The sequence below is a fragment of the Pleurodeles waltl genome, chromosome 5 (genome assembly GCF_031143425.1).
Source record: "Pleurodeles waltl isolate 20211129_DDA chromosome 5, aPleWal1.hap1.20221129, whole genome shotgun sequence".
Taxonomy (NCBI): domain Eukaryota; kingdom Metazoa; phylum Chordata; class Amphibia; order Caudata; family Salamandridae; genus Pleurodeles; species Pleurodeles waltl.
In genome coordinates this window covers 977,893,002-977,913,799 of record NC_090444.1, presented here as the reverse complement: position 1 = coordinate 977,913,799, position 20,798 = coordinate 977,893,002, and the positions used below count along the sequence as shown (strand labels likewise).

Genomic DNA, 20,798 nt, shown 5'->3' with positions numbered 1-20,798 from the left:
GTGTGGACATTGCATCACTTAGTGTAATGATTTGTTTTTATCATATTAAAGTATTTGTTTCCAATTCACACCAGAAATTACAAAAATGTGCTTCATTTGTGTTCCTAACTATGATATATACTGAAATACTTACATAGTTCATTTAAATGTTGTCATGTGCTAGGAAAAACCATTTTCATACACCCAGTATCCAGCAAGATTGTCACAAAAATCCTCCCACTTTGAAGTTAGAGAAAGAAAAGTAAGCAAGCACCCTTGGAAGACAGTGCATAACATTTGAATGCACAGCAAATATGACAAGGGAAGAACAAGATTTAAAGGCCTGGTTACAGAAAGGGAGTTCATAGAAGGGTACTGTAAAAACGGTTTAGGCAACAGGAGAGATTAACTTAACCTGGAGATCATAAAGCAAATAAAACCAGCAAATAGAAAGCCAGAAAATGTGAGTTACAACCCACAAAGTGAATGGAAATCAACAGGAAAAGGGCCTTCCTAAGTCAACTTTTGAAAGTCCCCAAGAAGTCTTAAGCAAACCAGACAGCTAAGCGGTCCGGTATGCTGGAACCTAAAAAGCAGTTTGCACAGGTGAGGCATTTATTTTGCTACTGCATATTGTTTGTGGGTAACTTAGGAGGTGGTCTTTGGCAAAGCAGGCAAGTTGAATATACAGTTACACCAAAGCTACCTTTGCCCAAGTAGTCTCAGTCTGGAGACAGGCTCATGTCACACTGTAATTGCCCTAGCCGAGACAATGACATTAGAAAGTGCTAATCACCAAGATAAGTCATAAATGAAAATGAAAATGAAAAATTATGAAGAGAGTGGTACTCACTGATTTGGGCATGGACACTGCATGCCCTTGAGTAAACTTTTCAGGAATCTTCTGATATTATTGAACAGTCTTCAGATATAATGTTTTGAAAATATTGCCAACCACTTGTTATTGGAGTCTACAAACCTCTTCACCCAGCTTTTGCACCCTGGTGGAAAGGTAGCTCCAGAAATGAATGTTTTTACCTGACTCCTCCCCACCAACTGAAGTAATTTTCAATATTCATTTGTTAAGGGCCTGGCCTTGTCTTTTGATGGCTCTATCTCATACAGGAACAACACGAGTTGTTTGACTTTTTTGGTTAAATAGAATCTATAATCATCTCAACACAAAAAATCATTTTGAATGGATAGCATCTCTTCTACAGAGAGAATGAGCAATGTAGCTCAGCTTCATCTAAGGCTAGCATTGTTTTCCATGGACACGGAATAGAAGCACAATTTAAACCTCATGTTTTGGTCAAAATAATCAAAGGGAGTTCCATTTACGTTAAGAACTACATCTGAAATTTTGTAATGTTCTCCTTTTAAATATAGAATTGCAATATTTCAGATATGGTCAGTAAAGCAAACGCATGTAAACCAAGTTTCCATTGGCATGTTAATGCTGCAAAAGTGATTTTATCCTTTATCTATTATAATATTGAATATACTTCATGCAGCTATGTTAGTGTATGAAATCGGGTTTAGGGGTGGAGGGGTGAAAAACTTTCTCGAACAATAACTACAGTCTTCATCAGGGTGAACCACAAAAGTTACAGAATTAACCTGTGCTTAACCCTCTGGTAACTTGGCACAAAAACATTCAGGCTTTACTTAGAAGTAATGTGTAAAGTATTTTTGCAGCACTCAAAAAGTAATAAAGTGAAAGAAAGCACAACACAAGAAAATACCACACTAATTTAGAAGAACAGAGAACATTATAATGAATAAAATCATACCAAAGCAAATTAAATCAGTAGAACTGGAGTTATGATTTTTTGAATTTGTTAGTGAAAAATAGCACCTAAACAATCTAAGGGCCAACCACGGACATCTAGTACCACGAGACCATGTAAAAGTTAGCACGATGGAGCACGGTTTGGATACACAAAGTGGATTGGAGCTGGTCTCAGCTCACCTTCAGACTTAAAAGAATTTTTGAAGAAATATGTCTGAGAAGGAAAATTCAGTGGGGCAAGACAGATGGCAATACCCGAGGAGGAAACGTCTTCGTTGGAGAGTTGCTGGACAAAGTCTCGGTCATAAGAGATCTTTAGGGTTCAAGAATGGGTAATATTTAGGGGTAGAAAAGGTTTTTAGTGAACAGGAATGGATAGTGCTTAGTGGTAGTGATGATTTTTACAGTTTAGTGATGGGTAGGGCATATGGGTAGAAAGTACCTTTAGAGTTAAGGGAGGGGTAATGTAAACTAATATTACATTAACTATTACAAATTATTAATCTCATTTAAAAAGTAATTTAAAAAATAGATTAGAATTAAATTACACAAACATACACACACACACAAATATATATACCTACATATATGAGGGTCTTAAAATAATACCAACTAACCTGTGAAGTGTAGATGCTCCCAATGTAGCATACAATGATTGAATGTACAACATACTCCTGATGTACTTATTAGGTTGTAGTGACTGGATGTAAAAGCTGTTGAAGTAACATCTGATATTTATAGAGTGCATTTCTTGCCTGTGGTCCATAATAAAAATAGTCACATGTGGGTAAGGTGTTATTTCAAGTGTAAGGATTTCAGTTCCTTCGAGAAGGGCAGTGTAGGAGGCTGGACTGGCTTGTAGTGAGTACCAAGGGGTACTTGCACCTTGCACCAGGCCCAGTTATCCCTTATTAGTGTATAGGGTGTCTAGCAGCTTAGGCTGATAGATAATGGTAGCTTAGCAGAGCAGCTTAGGCTGAACTAGGAGACGTGTGAAGCTACTACAGTACCACTTAGTGTCATATGCACAATATCATAAGAAAACACAATACACAGTTATACTAAAAATAAAGGTACTTTATTTTTATGACAATATGCCAAAGTATCTTAGAGTGTACCCTCAGTGAGAGGATAGGAAATATACACAAGATATATATACACAATAGCAAAAATATGCAGTATAGTCTTAGAAAACAGTGCAAACAATGTATAGTTACAGTAGGATGCAATGGGGAAACATAGGGATAGGGGCAACACAAACCATATACTCCAAAAGTGGAATGCGAACCACGAATGGACCCCAAACCTATGTGACCTTGTAGAGGGTCGCTGGGACTATTAGAAAATAGTGAGAGTTAGAAAAATAACCCTCCCCAAGACCCTGAAAAGTGAGTGCAAAGTGCACTAAAGTTCCCCTAAGGACAAAGAAGTTGTGTTAGAGGAATAATGCAGGAAAGACACAAACCAACAATGCAACAACTGTGGATTTCCAATCTAGGGTACCTGTGGAACAAGGGGACCAAGTCCAAAAGTCACAAGCAAGTCGGAGATGGGCAGATGCCCAGGAAATGCCAGCTGCGGGTGCAAAGAAGCTTCTACTGGACAGAAGAAGCTGCGGTTTCTGCAGGAACGCAAAGGGCTAGAGACTTCCCCTTTGGAGGACGGATCCCTCTCGTCTTGTAGAGTAGTGCAGAAGTGTTTTCCCGCCGAAAGAACGCCAACAAGCCTTGCTAGCTGCAAATCGTGCGGTTAGCGTTTTTGGATGCTGCTGTGGCCCAGGAGGGACCAGGAGGTCGCAAATTGGACCAGGAGGTAGAGGGGACGTCGAGCAAGACAAGGAGCCCCTCAGCAGCAGGTAGCACCCGGAGAAGTGCCAGAAACAGACACTACGAGGATGCGTGAAACGGTGCTCACCCGAAGTCGCACAAAGAAGTCCAACGTCGCAGGAGAACAACTTAGGAGGTCGTGCAATGCAGGTTAGAGTGCCGTGGACCCAGGCTGGACTGTGCACAAAGGATTTCCGCCGGAAGTGCACGGAGGCCGGAGTAGCTGCAAAAGTCGCGGTTCCCAGCAATGCAGTCTAGCGAGGTGAGGCAAGGACTTACCTCCACCAAACTTAGACTGAAGAGTCACTGGACTGTGGGAGTCACTTGGACAGAGTTGCTGGATTCGAGGGACCTCGCTCGTCGTGCTGAGAGGAGACCCAAGGGACCGGTAATGCAGCTTTTTGGTGCCTGCGTTGCAGGGGGAAGATTCCGTCGACCCACGGGAGATTTCTTCGGAGCTTCTGGTGCAGAGAGGAGGCAGACTACCCCCACAGCATGCACAAACAGGAAAACAGTCGAGAAGGCGGCAGGATCAGCGTTACAGAGTTGCAGTAGTCGTCTTAGCTACTTTGTTGCAGTTTTGCAGGCTTCCAGCGCGGTCAGCAGTCGATTCCTTATCAGAAGGTGAAGAGAGAGATGCAGAGGAACTCGGCTGAGCTCTTGCATTCGTTATCTAAAGTTTCCCCAGAGACAGAGACCCTAAATAGCCAGAAAAGAGGGTTTGACTACCTAGGAGAGAGGATAGGCTAGCAACACCTGAAGGAGCCTATCACAAGGAGTCTCTGACGTCACCTGGTGGCACTGGCCACTCAGAGCAGTCCAGTGTGCCAGCAGCACCTCTGTTTCCAAGATGGCAGAGGTCTGGAGCACACTGGAGGAGCTCTGGACACCTCCCAGGGGAGGTGCAGGTCAGGGGAGTGGTCACTCCCCTTTCCTTTGTCCAGTTTCGCGCCAGAGCAGGGCTAAGGGGTCCCCTGAACCGGTGTAGACTGGCTTATGCAGAATTGGGCACATCTGTGCCCAACAAAGCATTTCCAGAGGCTGGGGGAGGCTACTCCTCCCCTGCCTTCACACCATTTTCCAAAGGGAGAGGGTGTCACACCCTCTCTCAGAGGAAGTTCTTTGTTCTGCCATCCTGGGCCAGGCCTGGCTGGACCCCAGGAGGGCAGATGCCTGTCTGAGGGGTTGGCAGCAGCAGCAGCTGCAGTGAAACCCCAGGAAGGGCAGTTTGGCAGTACCAGGGTCTGTGCTACAGACCACTGGGATCATGGGATTGTGCCAACTATGCCAGGATGGCATAGAGGGGGCAATTCCATGATCATAGACATGTTACATGGCCATATTCGGAGTTACCATTGTGAAGCTACATATAGGTAGTGACCTATATGTAGTGCACGCGTGTAATGGTGTCCCCGCACTCACAAAGTTCAGGGAATTGGCCCTGAACAATGTGGGGGCACCTTGGCTAGTGCCAGGGTGCCCTCACACTAAGTAACTTTGCACCTAACCTTTACCAGGTAAAGGTTAGACATATAGGTGACTTATAAGTTACTTAAGTGCAGTGTAAAATGGCTGTGAAATAACGTGGACGTTATTTCACTCAGGCTGTAGTGGCAGGCCTGTATAAGAATTGTCAGAGCTCCCTATGGGTGGCAAAAGAAATGCTGCAGCCCATAGGGATCTCCTGGAACCCCAATACCCTGGGTACCTCAGTACCATATACTAGGGAATTATAAGGGTGTTCCAGTAAGCCAATGTAAATTGGTAAAATTGGTCACTAGCCTGTTAGTGACAATTTGAAAGAAATGAGAGAGCATAACCACTGAGGTTCTGGTTAGTAGAGCCTCAGTGAGACAGTTAGGCACCACACAGGGAACACATACATATAGGCCACAACCTTATGAGCACTGGGGTCCTGACTAGCAGGGTCCCAGTGACACATAACAAACATACTGAAAACATAGGGTTTTCACTATGAGCACTGGGCCCTGGCTGGCAGGATCCCAGTGAGACAGTGAAAACACCCTGACATACACTCACAAACAGGCCTAAAGTGGGGGTAACAAGGCTAGAAAGAGGCTACTTTCTCACAGGCAGGAACATGGAATCTGGGTGGGAAGGAAGTAACAGATACTCGGAGCAATTTCAGGAAAGAAGAAGAAGATGTAGTGCCTTGTCTCATTTCTACATTTTGTGCCTTGATCCTGATCAAAGTGTAATGTTACTCAATGGAGTTCCTGTTCTTGCTTGCCACAATAGTAGGTGATCTTGTGCACAGCGCCGCTGTTGATGCAGCAACTTTTACAAGGATGCGCACTGGTAGTGAGTTGAGGTATTTGAGGGTATGGAAGGTTCTAGCAAAACGTCTTCAGTCCATGAATTAGTCGAGCAGCAACAAGAATGCTGTTCAAGTGATGTTAGATGTGATTTTGTGATTAATTAATGCCATTTAGTGGGTGCTAAAATGGTATTTGTCCAAGCTTGGTCAGCTTTTCTGAAATCTGTGTCAGAGAAAAAAAGCCTTTACTTTATAGAACAAGATGAGTAGGTGCAAATGACTTGATAACATGATGATGCCAATTTGTGAAGTCTTGCTAGCATGGAGTTGAGGAAGAACTAAATACCTTCATACATTTAGTCTGACATATCTTGCTAAAGGATGCAGAAATGACCTGGAAAATACATTGTCAGAAGTAATTGATTTTGATGTATTCTTAACAGGAAAACCCAAAGCCATCATGCGTTTTCTGGGATATGACAAAAAACAGTAAGTTCAGAAATTCAATGTCTCTGAAATTAAATCAGCATCTATCACTACTCCTCTCCACCCCCTTCCAATTCCTCTCCTCTCCTCTCCCCTCCACTGCCCTCCATTCCACTCTTCACCTTTCCTCCCCCCTCTCATTATGTTCAAATACGTTCAAATATGGCCATATCATGAGGTAGAGTTTACTTTTGCCATAAGACTTTTGCAATGCGTAATTCAGACTCCAGATGTCTTCAGGAAAGACAATGGAGATTGACGAAATCCACTTTTCTGAAGATTTCCTAAACACAATTGCCCCATTCTTCCCACAGATTACAGCGGTGGCTGGAATTCGACTGGTTGCAGTGTGCTCCATGCAGAATCCAATGCAAATGAGACTGTGTGCCTTTGCAATCACCTCACACACTTTGGGGTACTAATGGTAAGTGATTCAATAAATTGTGGTAGTCTTTGCCAGTTGTCAAACAGGAAGAGATAACATCAAAGGCTTAGAGTCAGCTCCCTTTGCACTGAGAAAATGTCAAAATATTAATACAGCACCAGACAGCATTAGCTCTTTGCCTTTTCTGGAGAAGATCATGGGCAAGGTCAGAGACAAGATAAGAGAAGAATAATCATATTATACAGTGGACTTTATCGTAAGCAATTATAAGCCAAGTGCTATGTTATGGTCTCACTAACTTAGGTCGAACATTGAACTCTAAGTAATCCAGTCCTTATCAGTAAGTGTAAGTTCAGTGTCTGAAGGCAATGGCTCCTACACCTTAATGTTTTGTTTAGGGACACATTAACCCAATAGCATGTAGTAAGACTAATTCATGTTATAAATCTCTTCTACAAGTTTGACTCATTTTATGTACTTACATTATCAGTACTAACCTCAGGGCCTTCTATGACATCCAAGAAGCTATGTACTCCATTCCCAATATCCAGTTACTTTGACTACCTGCTAAGGGCACAATACAAATGACCCCCCTGAGCACTGCAGCCCTGGAGACTTTACTAATATAGATATTGTGTGGAAACAACAGACAGGCCCAACTGTTAGATTCAACGCTTTTCACGGTGTGGCCGGGCGACCTGGAACCAAGGGACCTGATTGTTGCTTGGCCGCCCAAATACCCTAAACACCCATGGTGGGGCTCTAATCGTGACTACCCTCCAAGGTTCTACTATGCATTCAGGATTACCCTGTTTGCTCTACAGCCCTGGAGAATATACCATCCCCAATTTAGGAAAACACAAACTGAGGGGGTGTAAACCATGGTGGAAAAAAGCCTACACTGTTGACAACTGGTGGGGTATGAGATATGGTTGCTACCAGGACTAATACAACAAATTTGGGCAAAGAAGCGGGGCCCTGGAATCACCCCTGCAGCATATCCCCTTATAGACGAGGATCACTCTGGACTTTACCTCTATGTGACAGTGAGAGCACTAGATGACAGTGAACGGTCTTGGAGCGCGGACACTGGAGAAACCTTGGACTAGTCAATATGCAATAGGGAAACCCAAACCTGTTATCAAACTTGACACTCCTGGGGTTGTCAGACCTTCAGATGATGTGGCTGAGAGGGGGGAGAATGCTGAATTACTGCCAGCACAGGGAGAACTCCCTGAATATCTCCAACTCCACCTCAGTACAGTACAGGCTGTGATCAATGCCTCTAGAGTAGCATCGAAGACCGAGATAGACAAAGTGGCTCTGGAGGTGGGGGCCTCTGAGTAGAGCACCATGATTTGGCTGACCAAGTGAAATTTAATGAGAAAGGCCTCAAAGATCTGAAACCTGAGCACAAGGTGACCCAGATGCAGCTGAGCACTGCCCGAGTCTTACAATTGGAACGGAGGGCAGATGATGCAGAAGGTAGACAGAGAAGAAACAACATGTACACTGTAAGCATCCCAGAATAAATTGAAAGCTCTGATATGGTTACTTACTTGGAAAACTGGATAAGTGCTGAAGTGGCTTCAACTGGCTTAACACTATTCTTTGCCTTGGAACATGCGCACAGGTTGCCTGCCGAGAGCTACACACTGAGCAGACCCCCTAGAACAATATTGGCCGAACCCCTGCACTACTGGTCAGAAATCCCCTTCTGCAGAAGGTTGGAGGTCAGGAACCCTATGTGGTTGAAAATGAATTTCTTCCTAGACTACAGAATGGCACTGCAAACCAAGGGGGCATCCCTCTTAATAGTGAAAAGAACACTCAGAGAAGCTAATGTTCAATATGCCTTAATGTTCCCTACAAAACTGAAGGTCTTGATAAATGGTGAATCATTGTTCTTCACGAAACCCCAGTGCAGCATGGGACTGGCTTGAATTGGAATGAAGTGAACAAACTTGCACCACTATCATCACATTTTCAGCTGCCTCGGAAGGCAAAATGCAAGAGAAGATGGCTCTGAGACAAATAGCAGTTCGCAATGAAAGAGCAGCAGCGGTGTCGGCATAGACACCAGTCTGATGAGGGCAGTGAAAAGGTATCAGATCCATGATCCTCGGACTCTGACTTGGAGGTGCCGCCTCTGACAGGGAGAGCCGCTCACAGATTACCCAGGGGATGGCATATGATCTCCAATATTGCCTAATGAAAAAAGTGGTGGTAAGAACACTAAACAGTGGCAACTTCAGGTTTGTATTGCCTATGAGTCGTCTGTCTGGGAATTCTGATATTCTACATTTCCAATATTTCTCATTTGTCTGGCGGGAGATGGGAGAGCCAGTCTCAATAGTCAGATTGTCATCTAAATACACACACCCCTGCTCAGCGAATAGCCTTTGAGCTTGATATTTCAGTATGCCAATGTGTTGTTATTTGGTTTGGGCGATTGGCTGTTCCCTTTCCTGCCCTGGTGTTCAGGAGTTCGGTCCACAGAGACACTCACAAGACTCTTCTTTATGTGACAAACTACGGGGCAGATGACAAAGAACATGAGATGGGGGATTACATAAAAAACCAAACTACACCCTTGTCACCTGAAATGTTAGAGGTCTGGGCTCTCCTATAATGCGCCACAGATTGGTTACATACAAGGGCTTGGCCTGTTGTGCATGGAGCCGGTCACATTGGAGTAGAGCTCTGGCAGCGGGCGCCTCGGAGACTGTTCTCTTGTGATCATATGCCCCAGCTCGGGGATGGGAACCAGCCTGCATCACTCCCTGGACTATGAAGAGTGTGCAGGATGCCGAGGAGCACCTGTGGACTGGGGTTTGATTGAGCGGTCGCCATGGATCTGAGATCACAAGGAGGAGCCAAGATGGCAGCGGCCTAGCCGGAGCTGCCGAGGAGCTGGCATGGTCCTGTGGGGACCCAGAGTCAGTTATTAGACCCTCCGCAGTGTTGGACGTTGGAGCCCCAGGGGAAGCACTTGTGGTGCAGTCAGGCACGTGCAGGGAGACATGGACTCAGCAGTGACAGGCCATTTGCCATCTTGTACAGATAGTGAAATGGCCTGGCCCATGTGATTGGATGCAGTGGAGGCAGCCGGGCTGCAAGACTCTGGCAGGTGTGATCAGGAGAGGGCAAGTCACCTAACCTGTTTACAGTGGAAAGGACACACCAGTTGCTGTGTACACGGTTGGCACAAACTCCTCAGTTTTAGAGACTGGGATCAGATCCTTCAGGTGGCTTAGCACATGGCCCTTGGGAGCTGGAGGAGGCACAGTGAGCATATACCAGACTACACCAATGCAGTGCAATGCCAGATAGAGACTTTCCCTGCAGTAAAACATCATTTGACAATGCTGGAAACTCTGAATCTGAAATATGCACTGTTCCTCCCTGCAAAATTGAAGATAATCGAACGGAATAGGTCCCATTTCTTAAACTCAGCTAGAGAAGCATAAAACTGGTAGGAAATGGGGGGGCACCCAGTCCCTGAACAGCAAAATAGAGGAAACCGAAGTGGATGGTGGACACAGACCTCACCGTGCAGGTTGCCTTGTGACCATGGACTGCCCCCTCCCAGAATAGGGTGAAGACGGAAAGGGCCAAGGTGGTGGTGGGCATTCAACTGCACCCATTTCTCCAGCTGGACGATTGCTGGGCCGCCCTGGTGAAAGACTCTGGTGTCAACAGAGGACTCAGAGGGTTCTAAGGGAGAGGCAGAGGAAGAGGCCCTTCCTGTGGTCCCCTCAATGATGGCAGATACTCTGAGCTGATGAGCTGCAGGAGGGTGCCTCAGGTGGAGTGCCAACAGGACAGGCGCATGGGAGACTGCAGCCCATATGGGCTCCCTGAGGCTCTACACCCCTTGACTCTCAAGCTTCTATATTTAATCAGCACTTACTATATTGATTATCAGTGTTTGCTGACAAGCAGCACAAGTTCATGTTTTTAATGTGACAGACCCCCTTGGGCATTGGGTTGGCGGGTAGTTTAGAGCCTTGGGTGTGGGTTAGTGGGGAAAGTAGAATGGGATGTTTATTCGAGGGATGCTGGCTCAGGACAGTTAATCGAAGGCATTGAGAAACGCTCTGTGACAGAACATGGACAGAAAAGGTGTGCGTCCAGACAGGTAGTCCTGGGGTTTACCCTAAAAATCCTTTCCTGGAATGTCAATGGACTGGGAATAAGCTCAAGACAGGCATAGTTTGGAAGTATCTGTCCAGGCATGACCCCACCTGGTGGGGACCTGCTGAGGCTTCATGAGCTAAGGCTGATACAAATTACTGGCCCATACTGACCCACTTTGTCCAGGGGTTTGGGACTATTAGCACGCAGGTCTCTCCCGCTATGGATAACTCAGGTCTGGGCAGATGATCAGGGAAGTCCGATGGAAGTTCAGAGACTGTGGAATGGGGAAGACCTAGTGGTGGTGTCCTGCTTCCTGCCGTCAGACTTGCAAGGGTCTGGATAGATTGGGGTGCAGGATAGTGGGACTTCCGAGGACTCTACTCACTGGAGGAGTCCTAAACCTACCTGTAAGAGGGGATATAGAACAGGTGACAGTCATAGGGGAGAGGCATCAGACAGACCATTGCCTGTACCAATTCCTAGAGGCTTTGGGGCTGGTTGACTTATGGAGTTAGGAACCTTGGCCAAGGGAGAGGACCTGAGGGGCTTCGTGGCAGATATCACAGCCCCTAGATTGGGGAGAGAAGCAAGTAAAGGGCTGAAGCAGAAATAACGGTGCAGGTGATCTCAGAAGCCAAAGTCCAAATGAAAGGGTGGAAGTCCTTCATCCCTAACAGTCTGGCAGCTGAATTCTTAAAGTGTGCCTGAACACGCATAGCAGGCCCAATGCGGGATCTGTTTTACAGAGCCCATTGGCATGGGACCCTCCTGCGTGATCTGAAGAAGGCAACAATAGTGATGATTCATAAGCCTGGGACAGTGCAACCTATAGGCCAATATCCCTGCTCAACATTGAAGGCCCTGGAGAATGGCCTGATGTGAGTGATAGACTCCCTAGTAGACCTCTACCACTCAGGATTTATGCCCTACTAGGTGACGAGACGCAACCTACAGTGACTGGTGCGGTGCCTCGCCTGTAGAGATAGAATAGCTGAACCAGCCATTCTCCTAGCCTTGGACTCCGAGAAAGCATTCTACTCCCTTGAATGGCTCTACATGTGTGTGATTTCGGAAAACATGAGCTTCGGCCTGAATCTTCTGGTCTGGGTGCGACTACTCTATACAGCTCTGATTGCCAGGGAAGTTCAGCGATGCAGTTTGAGTGGAATTTGACCTAAGCAGGGACACCCACCAGGGGTGCTCGTTATCCCCCCTGCTTTTCCAGGTGGCAGTTGAACCACTGGCAATGTGGATATGCCAGAACTCACTCCTTAGGGGGCTGTGATGGGACCTGTGGGGGGAAGACGTTATATCTCTTTATGCAGATGACATAGTGCTCTATCTGGCCGACCTGACCGATCCATGCCCCGAATTCTACAGATTCTGACTGTCTTATTCACGATTCAGCATTAATGGTTGTAAACCAATAGCTTGCCCAACCTCACAAGGGGAGCAGCTCAAAGTCTGGAGCTAGCTCCCTAAACATGAACTGACTGGATTTAATTACTTGGGCGTCTCAATGACCACAGACAAGGAGCTGTTTATCTGGGAAAACCTCACCAGGGCCTATGACCATTATAGAGAAGATGTGGGTCGATAGCAAAAGCTCGTGGTATCATTGCCAGTGAAGGGCTGCCCAATGAAATATGATTTATTTGCCGAAAGTTCTTTGCATCTTACAAAATACACCTTTGGAGATCTCAGGCAGTTTCTATAAAGTAGTGGACTAGGTAGCCAGGACCCTGTTGTAGGATGGGGACACCCTGGATAGCCCTGTTTACCCTGACTAGGAAACCCCTGGAGGGTTGAATTGCGCTCCCCAGACAGCAACTTTACTACTGGGCGACTCAGCTCCAGGTAATCAACGATTGGACTTTCTCATCTCAACAGGAGTCATTGATAATGGCAGACTGGTGCGCAATGGATCCTGGGGGGCTATTTTGTCTGCTTGTACATGGGTAGAAAGGGTGCTGCTTTTCCTCCCCTGAGAACAACAGTGGTTAAAATCTGGAAAATGGCAACAAAAGCCCAGGGGAAAGGATAGAGTGATACTGAAGATCCCGCTATGGGAGGCAGATATCCTTGGCAGGGTACGAGCGATAAAACTATTGGCACAAGTATAAGAAATCGGACCTGCTGGGCATCTCAAAAGTGAAGGACATCTGGGATGACTGTACTATTTTACCATTTTCTGAACTGCAACACCAATATGATCTGATGATTCTGCAGCTATCATATATATTGCATAGTTATGGGGAACTGTTGAGGGCAACCACAGAGGAAACCCCACTGGGGGCCTCCCTGACCCACCATGCGGTGTTGCATATATACTCTGTTCTGCTGCATAATAGTCTCCCAACGCTTGACTGCCTGAGGGGAAAACGGAAGGAGGACTGGTGCAGGCTGGACAATGATGACTGGGGTGTGGCATGTCAGTACACCTGTGAAGTGGGGATTAGGGCTGGGTTTCACTTGATACAGCTGAAGATTCTTTATCAGGTATACTACACCAGGACCAAACTATTTCTTATTGGTAAGACTGAGACAGATCTCTGTGTACGGGGATGTGGACAGAGAGGTACACTGCTGCATATGATATGGGGATTCCCAAAGATCCAGAGCTTCTGGAAGGAGATGAGCGATAATATCTTCCCTGGGCATAATAATATACCTCACCCAGCAGCTGGTGGCCCTGGGAGTGTGGGGGGCTCAGACCCAGGATTGCCATGCTCTCCTTTTCATTAATGTGACCCTGATAGTGGGGCGTCATGACTTGATCTGTAAATTGGGAAGCACTATTGTCCCAACAATACAGGAATGGAAGACGGGTATGAACTGGCGCATGAGGGCTGAAGAACTGGTGTATCTGGCAAGGGACTGCCCCACGAAATTTAATAAAATCGGGGTCCATGGTGGGTGCTGGAGGACTTGGCCTCCTTAGAACTTCAACGGAACACAGGCAGAGGGACTGTACCTAGATGGAGATTCAACAGGGTCTCGGAGCAGAGCAGGTCTCACTTAAGGGTTTCCTGGCTGAGGAGTGGACTGGCTGTATTATACTGAAAGCTACACTGATGGGAGTTTATCTTGCTGTGTCTTTAGTATTGGGGAATGTTACCATGATGACTGAGTTAGCGTGCCTTGCACAAATGTTTTCTTGTGTAACAATAGTTTGTTTATTTTTACCACTTCTGTGGTATTTCAGAAGCATAAACTTAATAAAAAGAGTTATAAAAAAAAAGATACAGTGGTTACATATTTGAAGTGGAGAGAGGAAGCCATAGTACTCCTGTACGCCTGCAAGAGGTGCACCTGGCATGGCAGGAGGTAACCAGACCCCAGCATAGATGGAGGGGGGCGACTTGTCAAAACTAGTTACTCTTATGGTGTGAGAGAGGCACTTATTTGGATTTGACCTGGAGCCTTCTGTCACGGTTTCGGGCAAGTCTGATCAGGATTCTGGTTGGGACACCCCTTGAGGTCACCGAATATCCTAAAGAGGTAGTGTACTGGGGCAGAAGAGCAGATAAAGGCATACATGGAAAGGACAGCTATGGACAGGCACAGGAAAACAGGAAAGCAAAAGCAGAGCATCCCTTGTGTGAACAAACAGGAAACAGATTGCTAATGGACAAACACGCTGGGGTTGTACACAGAGTAGGGCGCAGAACCTCCCACAGTGAGAGGGAATGTCAATGCCTCTGTGCAGTTTGCTCTTACAGATAGTCACCCTGCCAGCCCCATAAAAAGGAGGCAGCAGAAGTGATTCTGTCTCTGGATCCTAGAGCACAAACAAGGATAGTACTTACATACACAAGACACGCTCTTGAGGGTCCAGCTGGAAATACAGTGGCAATTCCTGAGAAAACAGCAATAGCACACTGTCACTGTTAGGCACGAAAGACAATGTATAACACTAGACAAGGATGGGGGCTGGAATTGCCTCCTGGAAACCAGGAGCCAACCCCAGTACAAAGGAGGACACTTATACACTGGTGAAGACTGATAGGACAATTCCCAGACACAAATAACCAAGCAGAAACGGAAACAGAAGGGAACAAACTAAGAGGCAGAGGCAAGAACTGGGAACAGGCTCAGGCTGAAGCAAAGGCAGGACTAGGACTTGAAAACAAGGCGCAAACTTCTGGCTGGAACAAACTGAGACAGGAAGCAGAGAGCATGCTCTGGTTGGAACAGGCAAGGACAGGGCTGGAATACAGGGAGTAGGAATAAGCAGTAAACAGGACTGGGAAACAAGGCAGGAGCAGGACAGAAAGAGGGAGCAGGCTCTGGAAGAAACAGACAGGTACAAGGCTAAGAGATAGGGAGCAGACTCTGGCTGGAACAATCAGGAGCAGGGCAGAGAAACAGGAAACAGGTTCGAACTGGAACAGAACAAGACTGGAACTCCATCCGATAAAGGGTCTGTAACACAAAGGAATCGTACTCCAATGCACGACTGGGATCTTGAGGAAATGTCTGCTTATAAGCAGTTCCAAGCTGCAGAAAACCCCAGGTGGATTTACATGACTCGGCTGCACAGGAGAGGTCTCAGGTGTGTGTAGTTTCAGACACTCGCATATCCTGGAGCAGAGGGTCCGGTGTAAAGGAGCAACTGGATTTCTCCCATAGAAAACAATGGGAAACAGAATCCAGGCTTTCCTGACTACTAGGCTGTGCATTATGGGATTTGTAGTCCCAGTAAGCAAATGTAGTACTACAAAAGTATACCCTGGCCAAAAGAGAAACAAACCGGAGTCAGCAAGGGACTCTAGATAACTGTTCAAGGTGATTCCCAGGCTACCGAGAGTCCCCTTACAGCGCCCCCTAGAGATGGGACGACAGAGTTGTAACACCTTCTTCTTCCCAACACTCACTAGAATTGATGCAAGGGTAGATTGGTCATAGTGGCAGGCAACTTTGATGGGCAGGAAATTCTCCTGGGTAGCATATATGCTCTGAATCATGGCCAGCTGGACTATTTAGACTCTCTCAGAGCAACTAGGTAAATTCCTAACAAACTTTTTGATGCTGAACAGGGATTATAACTGTGTCATGGATGTGAGACTAGACAGTTCCACTCCATGGGGGCACAATATATTAAGGTTGCTAAAGGTTATCCACCTGAGTATGTAGCTGGCAATTGGTGATTGTCAGGAGGCAGCATAATAGGGACACCAGAGACTTTTCCTATTATTCTACCATGCATGACATCCATGTATCTCCGTAGAACAATCTCAGATCATAACTCCCTCACAGTTACCTGGTGGGTGGGACGACCTGTTCCCCGATACCCATCTGAAAGCTGCAGCTCAGCTCCTTGACTGACCTCTTCTTCTGAGAATCGCTTCGTAAAGCCATCACTGAGTGCCTTGCACTGAATGAACAATTGACATTATCAGCCCTTATCGAATGGGAGGCATTTAAGGTGAAAGTGAGAGGCCATTACCTGTGCAATACTTTAGGAATTTTTAGCAAACTGGATAAAGAGATGATGTGACTGGTCAAGCTAATTCACTAGTTAGAATTAGAGGAATTTGACCTCCAGATGCCAAACAACAACTAGCTGATAGCAAAGCTGACTACACAAAAATTATTGAGAAGTTACATGTCACCACTACAAGTTGTATATAACCAGAGTGCATGAAGGGGGGGCAAACCAGGGAGGTTTTTGGTGTGGTTGGTTTGACAGGAGTCTAAAGGCTCTCTGATACTCAGTGTCAAGGTGCCTGATGGAAGGCACCAGGGAATATGACCAGGATGTCATTGATGACTTCTTCCTTGATTACTATAAGAAACTGTATGAACTATAAGCAGAGGCTTCCTGGGAGGGAGTTGAAGCCTTTCTTGGTAGGGCCATGCTCTGAATACTGAGCCAAGGAGATAGGGAGAAATTGGATGGCCTGTTTACTCTGAAATACGAGGCGTCATAAAAGAAAGCGCCAAGGCTGGACGGAATACTGGCTAAATTCTATCAAACACACTCTAATCTCTGTGCTCCACAACTGTCCAAATATGCAATGGCCTTAGAAAAGAGAAATCTCCCAGGGACAACATGGGAGGATTTGGTGGCTGCCCTGCCAAAGCCGAGTTAAACCAGGGAGACTGCAAGCTCCTATCAACCACTGTCCATGCTGAACTTTGATCTTAAAATACTCAGAAAGATGTTTTTAACACGCCTGTATCCTTCATGTCAACAGTGATTCAGAGTGATCAGAATGGATTTCTACTGATGCAGACTACCTACTATTAGACCAAACTGAGGTCGGTGCTTTTCCCAAGGCACTAGTTGCTTCCCTGGACCCGGAGAAGGCATTTGATACAGTGCAGTGGAGTTTCCTTGAGGCCACTATGCCTTGTATGGGCCTGGGAGCGTGATGTTCAAGATTGATCATAGCAGTCTACACCAAACCCTGGGTTTGGGTTTGGGTTCGGACAGAGGTCTGTATCTTCAGATCCAGTACATCACAGCACCAGGCAGGATTGCCCTCTCTCCTTGCGGCTTTTTGTACTGCGACAGAAACTCTGGAAGCAGTGGCCCAGGCAAAGGGTGAGAATAGAGGCATTTCCTATAGGATGGTACCCACATTATATCCCTCTACGCTGATGACATTCTATTTTTATGTCAGGCCTGAGGAACAGGATTTAATCCAGGTGCAAATGCCACCCAGGGAATTTGACAGTGTCTCTGAGCCAAAACATGTATTTCCCCTGTGAACCGGGAGGATGAGGTACCAAACCTTGAGACACTGGGTATGACGAGGCCCCCCTATACTTTCAAATAACTGTAGTTAATATTTACCATAGTCCAGTGGACCTGTGAGAAGGGAACGTTGAGTTGTGTCTCAGGTACTTATGGGATTGGTGACTTTCTGGAGATCACTCCTGCTCCTGATCATGGCAAGGATAGCACTTACAAAAATAATTGTCCTGCCCAGACTACTATATCTCTCTCTATCAACTTACCGGTATGGGTCCTCTGAGAATAGTTTGACAACTGGACTCCCTGCTCCGGGAACTAATTTAGGACACAGAGAGGAAGAGAGTCGCCCTGGATACATTTAAATTCGCAATGACCTCTGGAGGTCTTAGAGTTCCAGACTTCAAGCTATATCATCTAATGACACATCTGCAGTGGCTAAAGTGCTGGCTGGATAGTGAGGGGCGAGTGGAGTTGGGGCATGTTGGTAGGGAACTTTATCAGGGTGTCCTGGTAGCGCTCTTAGTTGGGAGGACATCAGCTGCACAGTCTGTTCCGATATTACTGTCCAGGTGCTGGAGAAATTGTGTTAAACTGAGGGCACATTGCTCTTGTACTCTCCAACAATACCTCTGGTAAGCCTCCCATAGGTCGGGAATTTTCAAAGCCACCCTTCTGTCACAATGGACTGAACTAGGCATTATTATGGTGGGAGATTGGTACCGGAATGGAGAGACCCTGACTGTAGAACAACTAATGGAGGACTACAACCTTCCCCCAGGCCAATTCTTAATGCATGCAGCTGTAATCTGAGCCTTTGCACAATTATGGGGCCAGAAAGAGGGAAACCCCAAACAACACCACTTCCTCCACTTACTCTTGGCAATAGGAGATTGTAAACATCCTATTAAATGGCTATATAAGGTACTGAATGATATGGTACAAAAATACCCGCTTAAAGCCAAACTAAAAGGGCAGGCAGTCTTGGCACACAATATAATAGATAAGGAATCGGTGTGGATCTTTTAATATACACGAAAGTGTCCTATAGCACACGGCTGAAGGTCACACAATGTAATTTCCTCCATTAAACCAATCTCACACCCAAGAAAATTGGCGACATTTATGGAGAGGCGCCTAGACACTGCCCCAGATGCTCGTCTCAAACCAGTTGATGTGCAAAAACACACTGACTGGTATGAGGCCTGCCCTTTGTCTGTAGACTTTAGATTCGGTCAACAGTGCTTGCATGAATAATAAATGAAAGGTCTGATGGGTAAATGTACCACTTTCAAACGTAATCATTCTTGTTAGTATTCCCCTGTCTCTGACGCTAGTGTATACTCTCTGGCATGCTGCCGTTCTTTGTGGGTAGTGTATACAGCGACGGTGGAGGCAGGACTTGAAAGAGTTCATATTGCAACTACTTACATATGTTCTTGTATCCTACTACAAGAAGTGGCTTTCTTAGCCCTCGGTCTGTTTCCTCTTAAAAAAGACCTTCGGCTAGAGGTTCACTTTTATTTTCTGGAACCATTTTAAGGTTCTGCTGTGATTTCACATTATTCACATAGTTTTTTGTGAAAAACGATATGTCCCTGCATTTTTTGTAAATCAATCTTTATTTCGACTGCATGACCATAAAAGAACATGTTAAAAATGCAATACAACAGTATAAAATAATAAATACACACTAAAACAATTCACATTTTGAAATCTCAGCAATTAGGACACAATAGCAGCAATGTACATATTAAAACCATATGAATGATAGAATCAAACAGCTGAGAGGAAGAGGGGTATAAATAGAAACCTACACCTCTGGACAACTTTTTCTGCCTAAACCTCCACATGTGCAACAGAAACCGAGAGACAGCAAAGACAATAAGTTGCTTTGTGACGCTCCATAGTACTGTTAAGGCTGTACTAAAGTTCTGTAACCCCAGAATACGACAGACAGGTAGAGTGCATGTTCTTCTAACTCCCTGACAGGCAGGACAAAACAGCAAAGTGTGTTCGGATGATTCTACCACCGGTGGGCAGAATGGACAAAAATGACCCTGTTCTCTAGGATGAGTTTTCCACTTGGCGGTAAAGGAACAAAGGGGCAAAGTCCCCAAACGGAATTTAAGATAAAAGCTCTTAGCAGGAGGAGGTTCAGTCTCATCCATGAACTCCTCAAACTCACACACCACATTGAACCTCAAAAAAGATGTCTTAAGGGATCCAACCCTGAAAGTGTACAGATGTACGTTGTCAACATAGCGCCAGTAAGCACCTTTCAGGTAAGACTTAGAAACTGAAGTAATGATTGCCCAACAGGACCCTAAGTGTTCAAACCCAGTCTGGCCCAGACATGCTTTCAGAGACCTCAGTCAGGGAATCTTAGCAGTGCCATGCTGCCCCAGCACATCTTCCAGGGCATCACGGAAAGGAGTATGCTCAGGAACTGACCAGAGTCAGGTTACTATTGGCAACAATCTGCCAAAAATCGAAATAATCCTTATCTTTTATGGCACCCAACATTGTACTCCACTTGGAACGCTCCCAGGTTCTCTTGGTGCTAGTAACAGTAGCTTTGCAATGTAGTCTAGTCCCCCCCGAATTGCTTCTGTAGAACCAGATTTAATAGATCGAGAGAGCGTGCGCTTAGCAACGCCACATACTCTCGAGAACCAAGAGGCCTCTTTCTACCTGTTCGGTATAGACGTAGAGTTTACCAGGAAAAAATCTTTTAGGGAGGCAAACATAGTATTGTGGATATCGCTCAGTCTCACCACAACATCTGAAGCACCAAGGGGAATAACTTCATATGCCACTGCAGAGCGCCATTAGAAACAACTTCGAAAACTTCCCCCAGGATTTGTTCTGATCTTATCATGGTACTCCACTTTAACCTACGCTGGTTGTTAGACTGAATAAACCTTCAGTCAAGTGGTTCATCTATGCTCAGCAAAGTACCACCCAAGGCCAGAGGTCCAGAGCACTATGGTCACTATCCTGTATGGGAATTACAGTTATGTCAACCAATACGTGCCAGAGCCGAATGTCAAGTAGGATATAATCAATAAGGCTGGTTCAGTGCAGTCGATGGTAATTATGGAGCTCTTCCTGGTCAGACTTGGATCTACAATTGCATGCCTAAAAATCATGACCAAGTGTAAATGGATTTAGCTGGAGCACAACAGAAGACCACCTCTTAGCGGGTGAGA

The 20,798-nt window shown here is 45.8% G+C and overlaps 1 protein-coding gene across 3 annotated transcripts in view; it reads left to right on the top strand.

The window, feature by feature from the left end:
• The window catches only part of ADGRG6 (adhesion G protein-coupled receptor G6), a 513,628-nt gene that overhangs the window by 426,971 nt on the left and 65,859 nt on the right, over positions 1-20,798 (top strand). For all 3 annotated transcript variants that reach the window (XM_069235130.1, XM_069235132.1, XM_069235131.1), the window contains exons 17-18: positions 6,319-6,364; positions 6,676-6,785. In XM_069235130.1, coding sequence (XP_069091231.1) covers positions 6,319-6,364; positions 6,676-6,785 — 156 coding nt within the window. The remainder of the gene's footprint in view (positions 1-6,318; positions 6,365-6,675; positions 6,786-20,798) is intronic.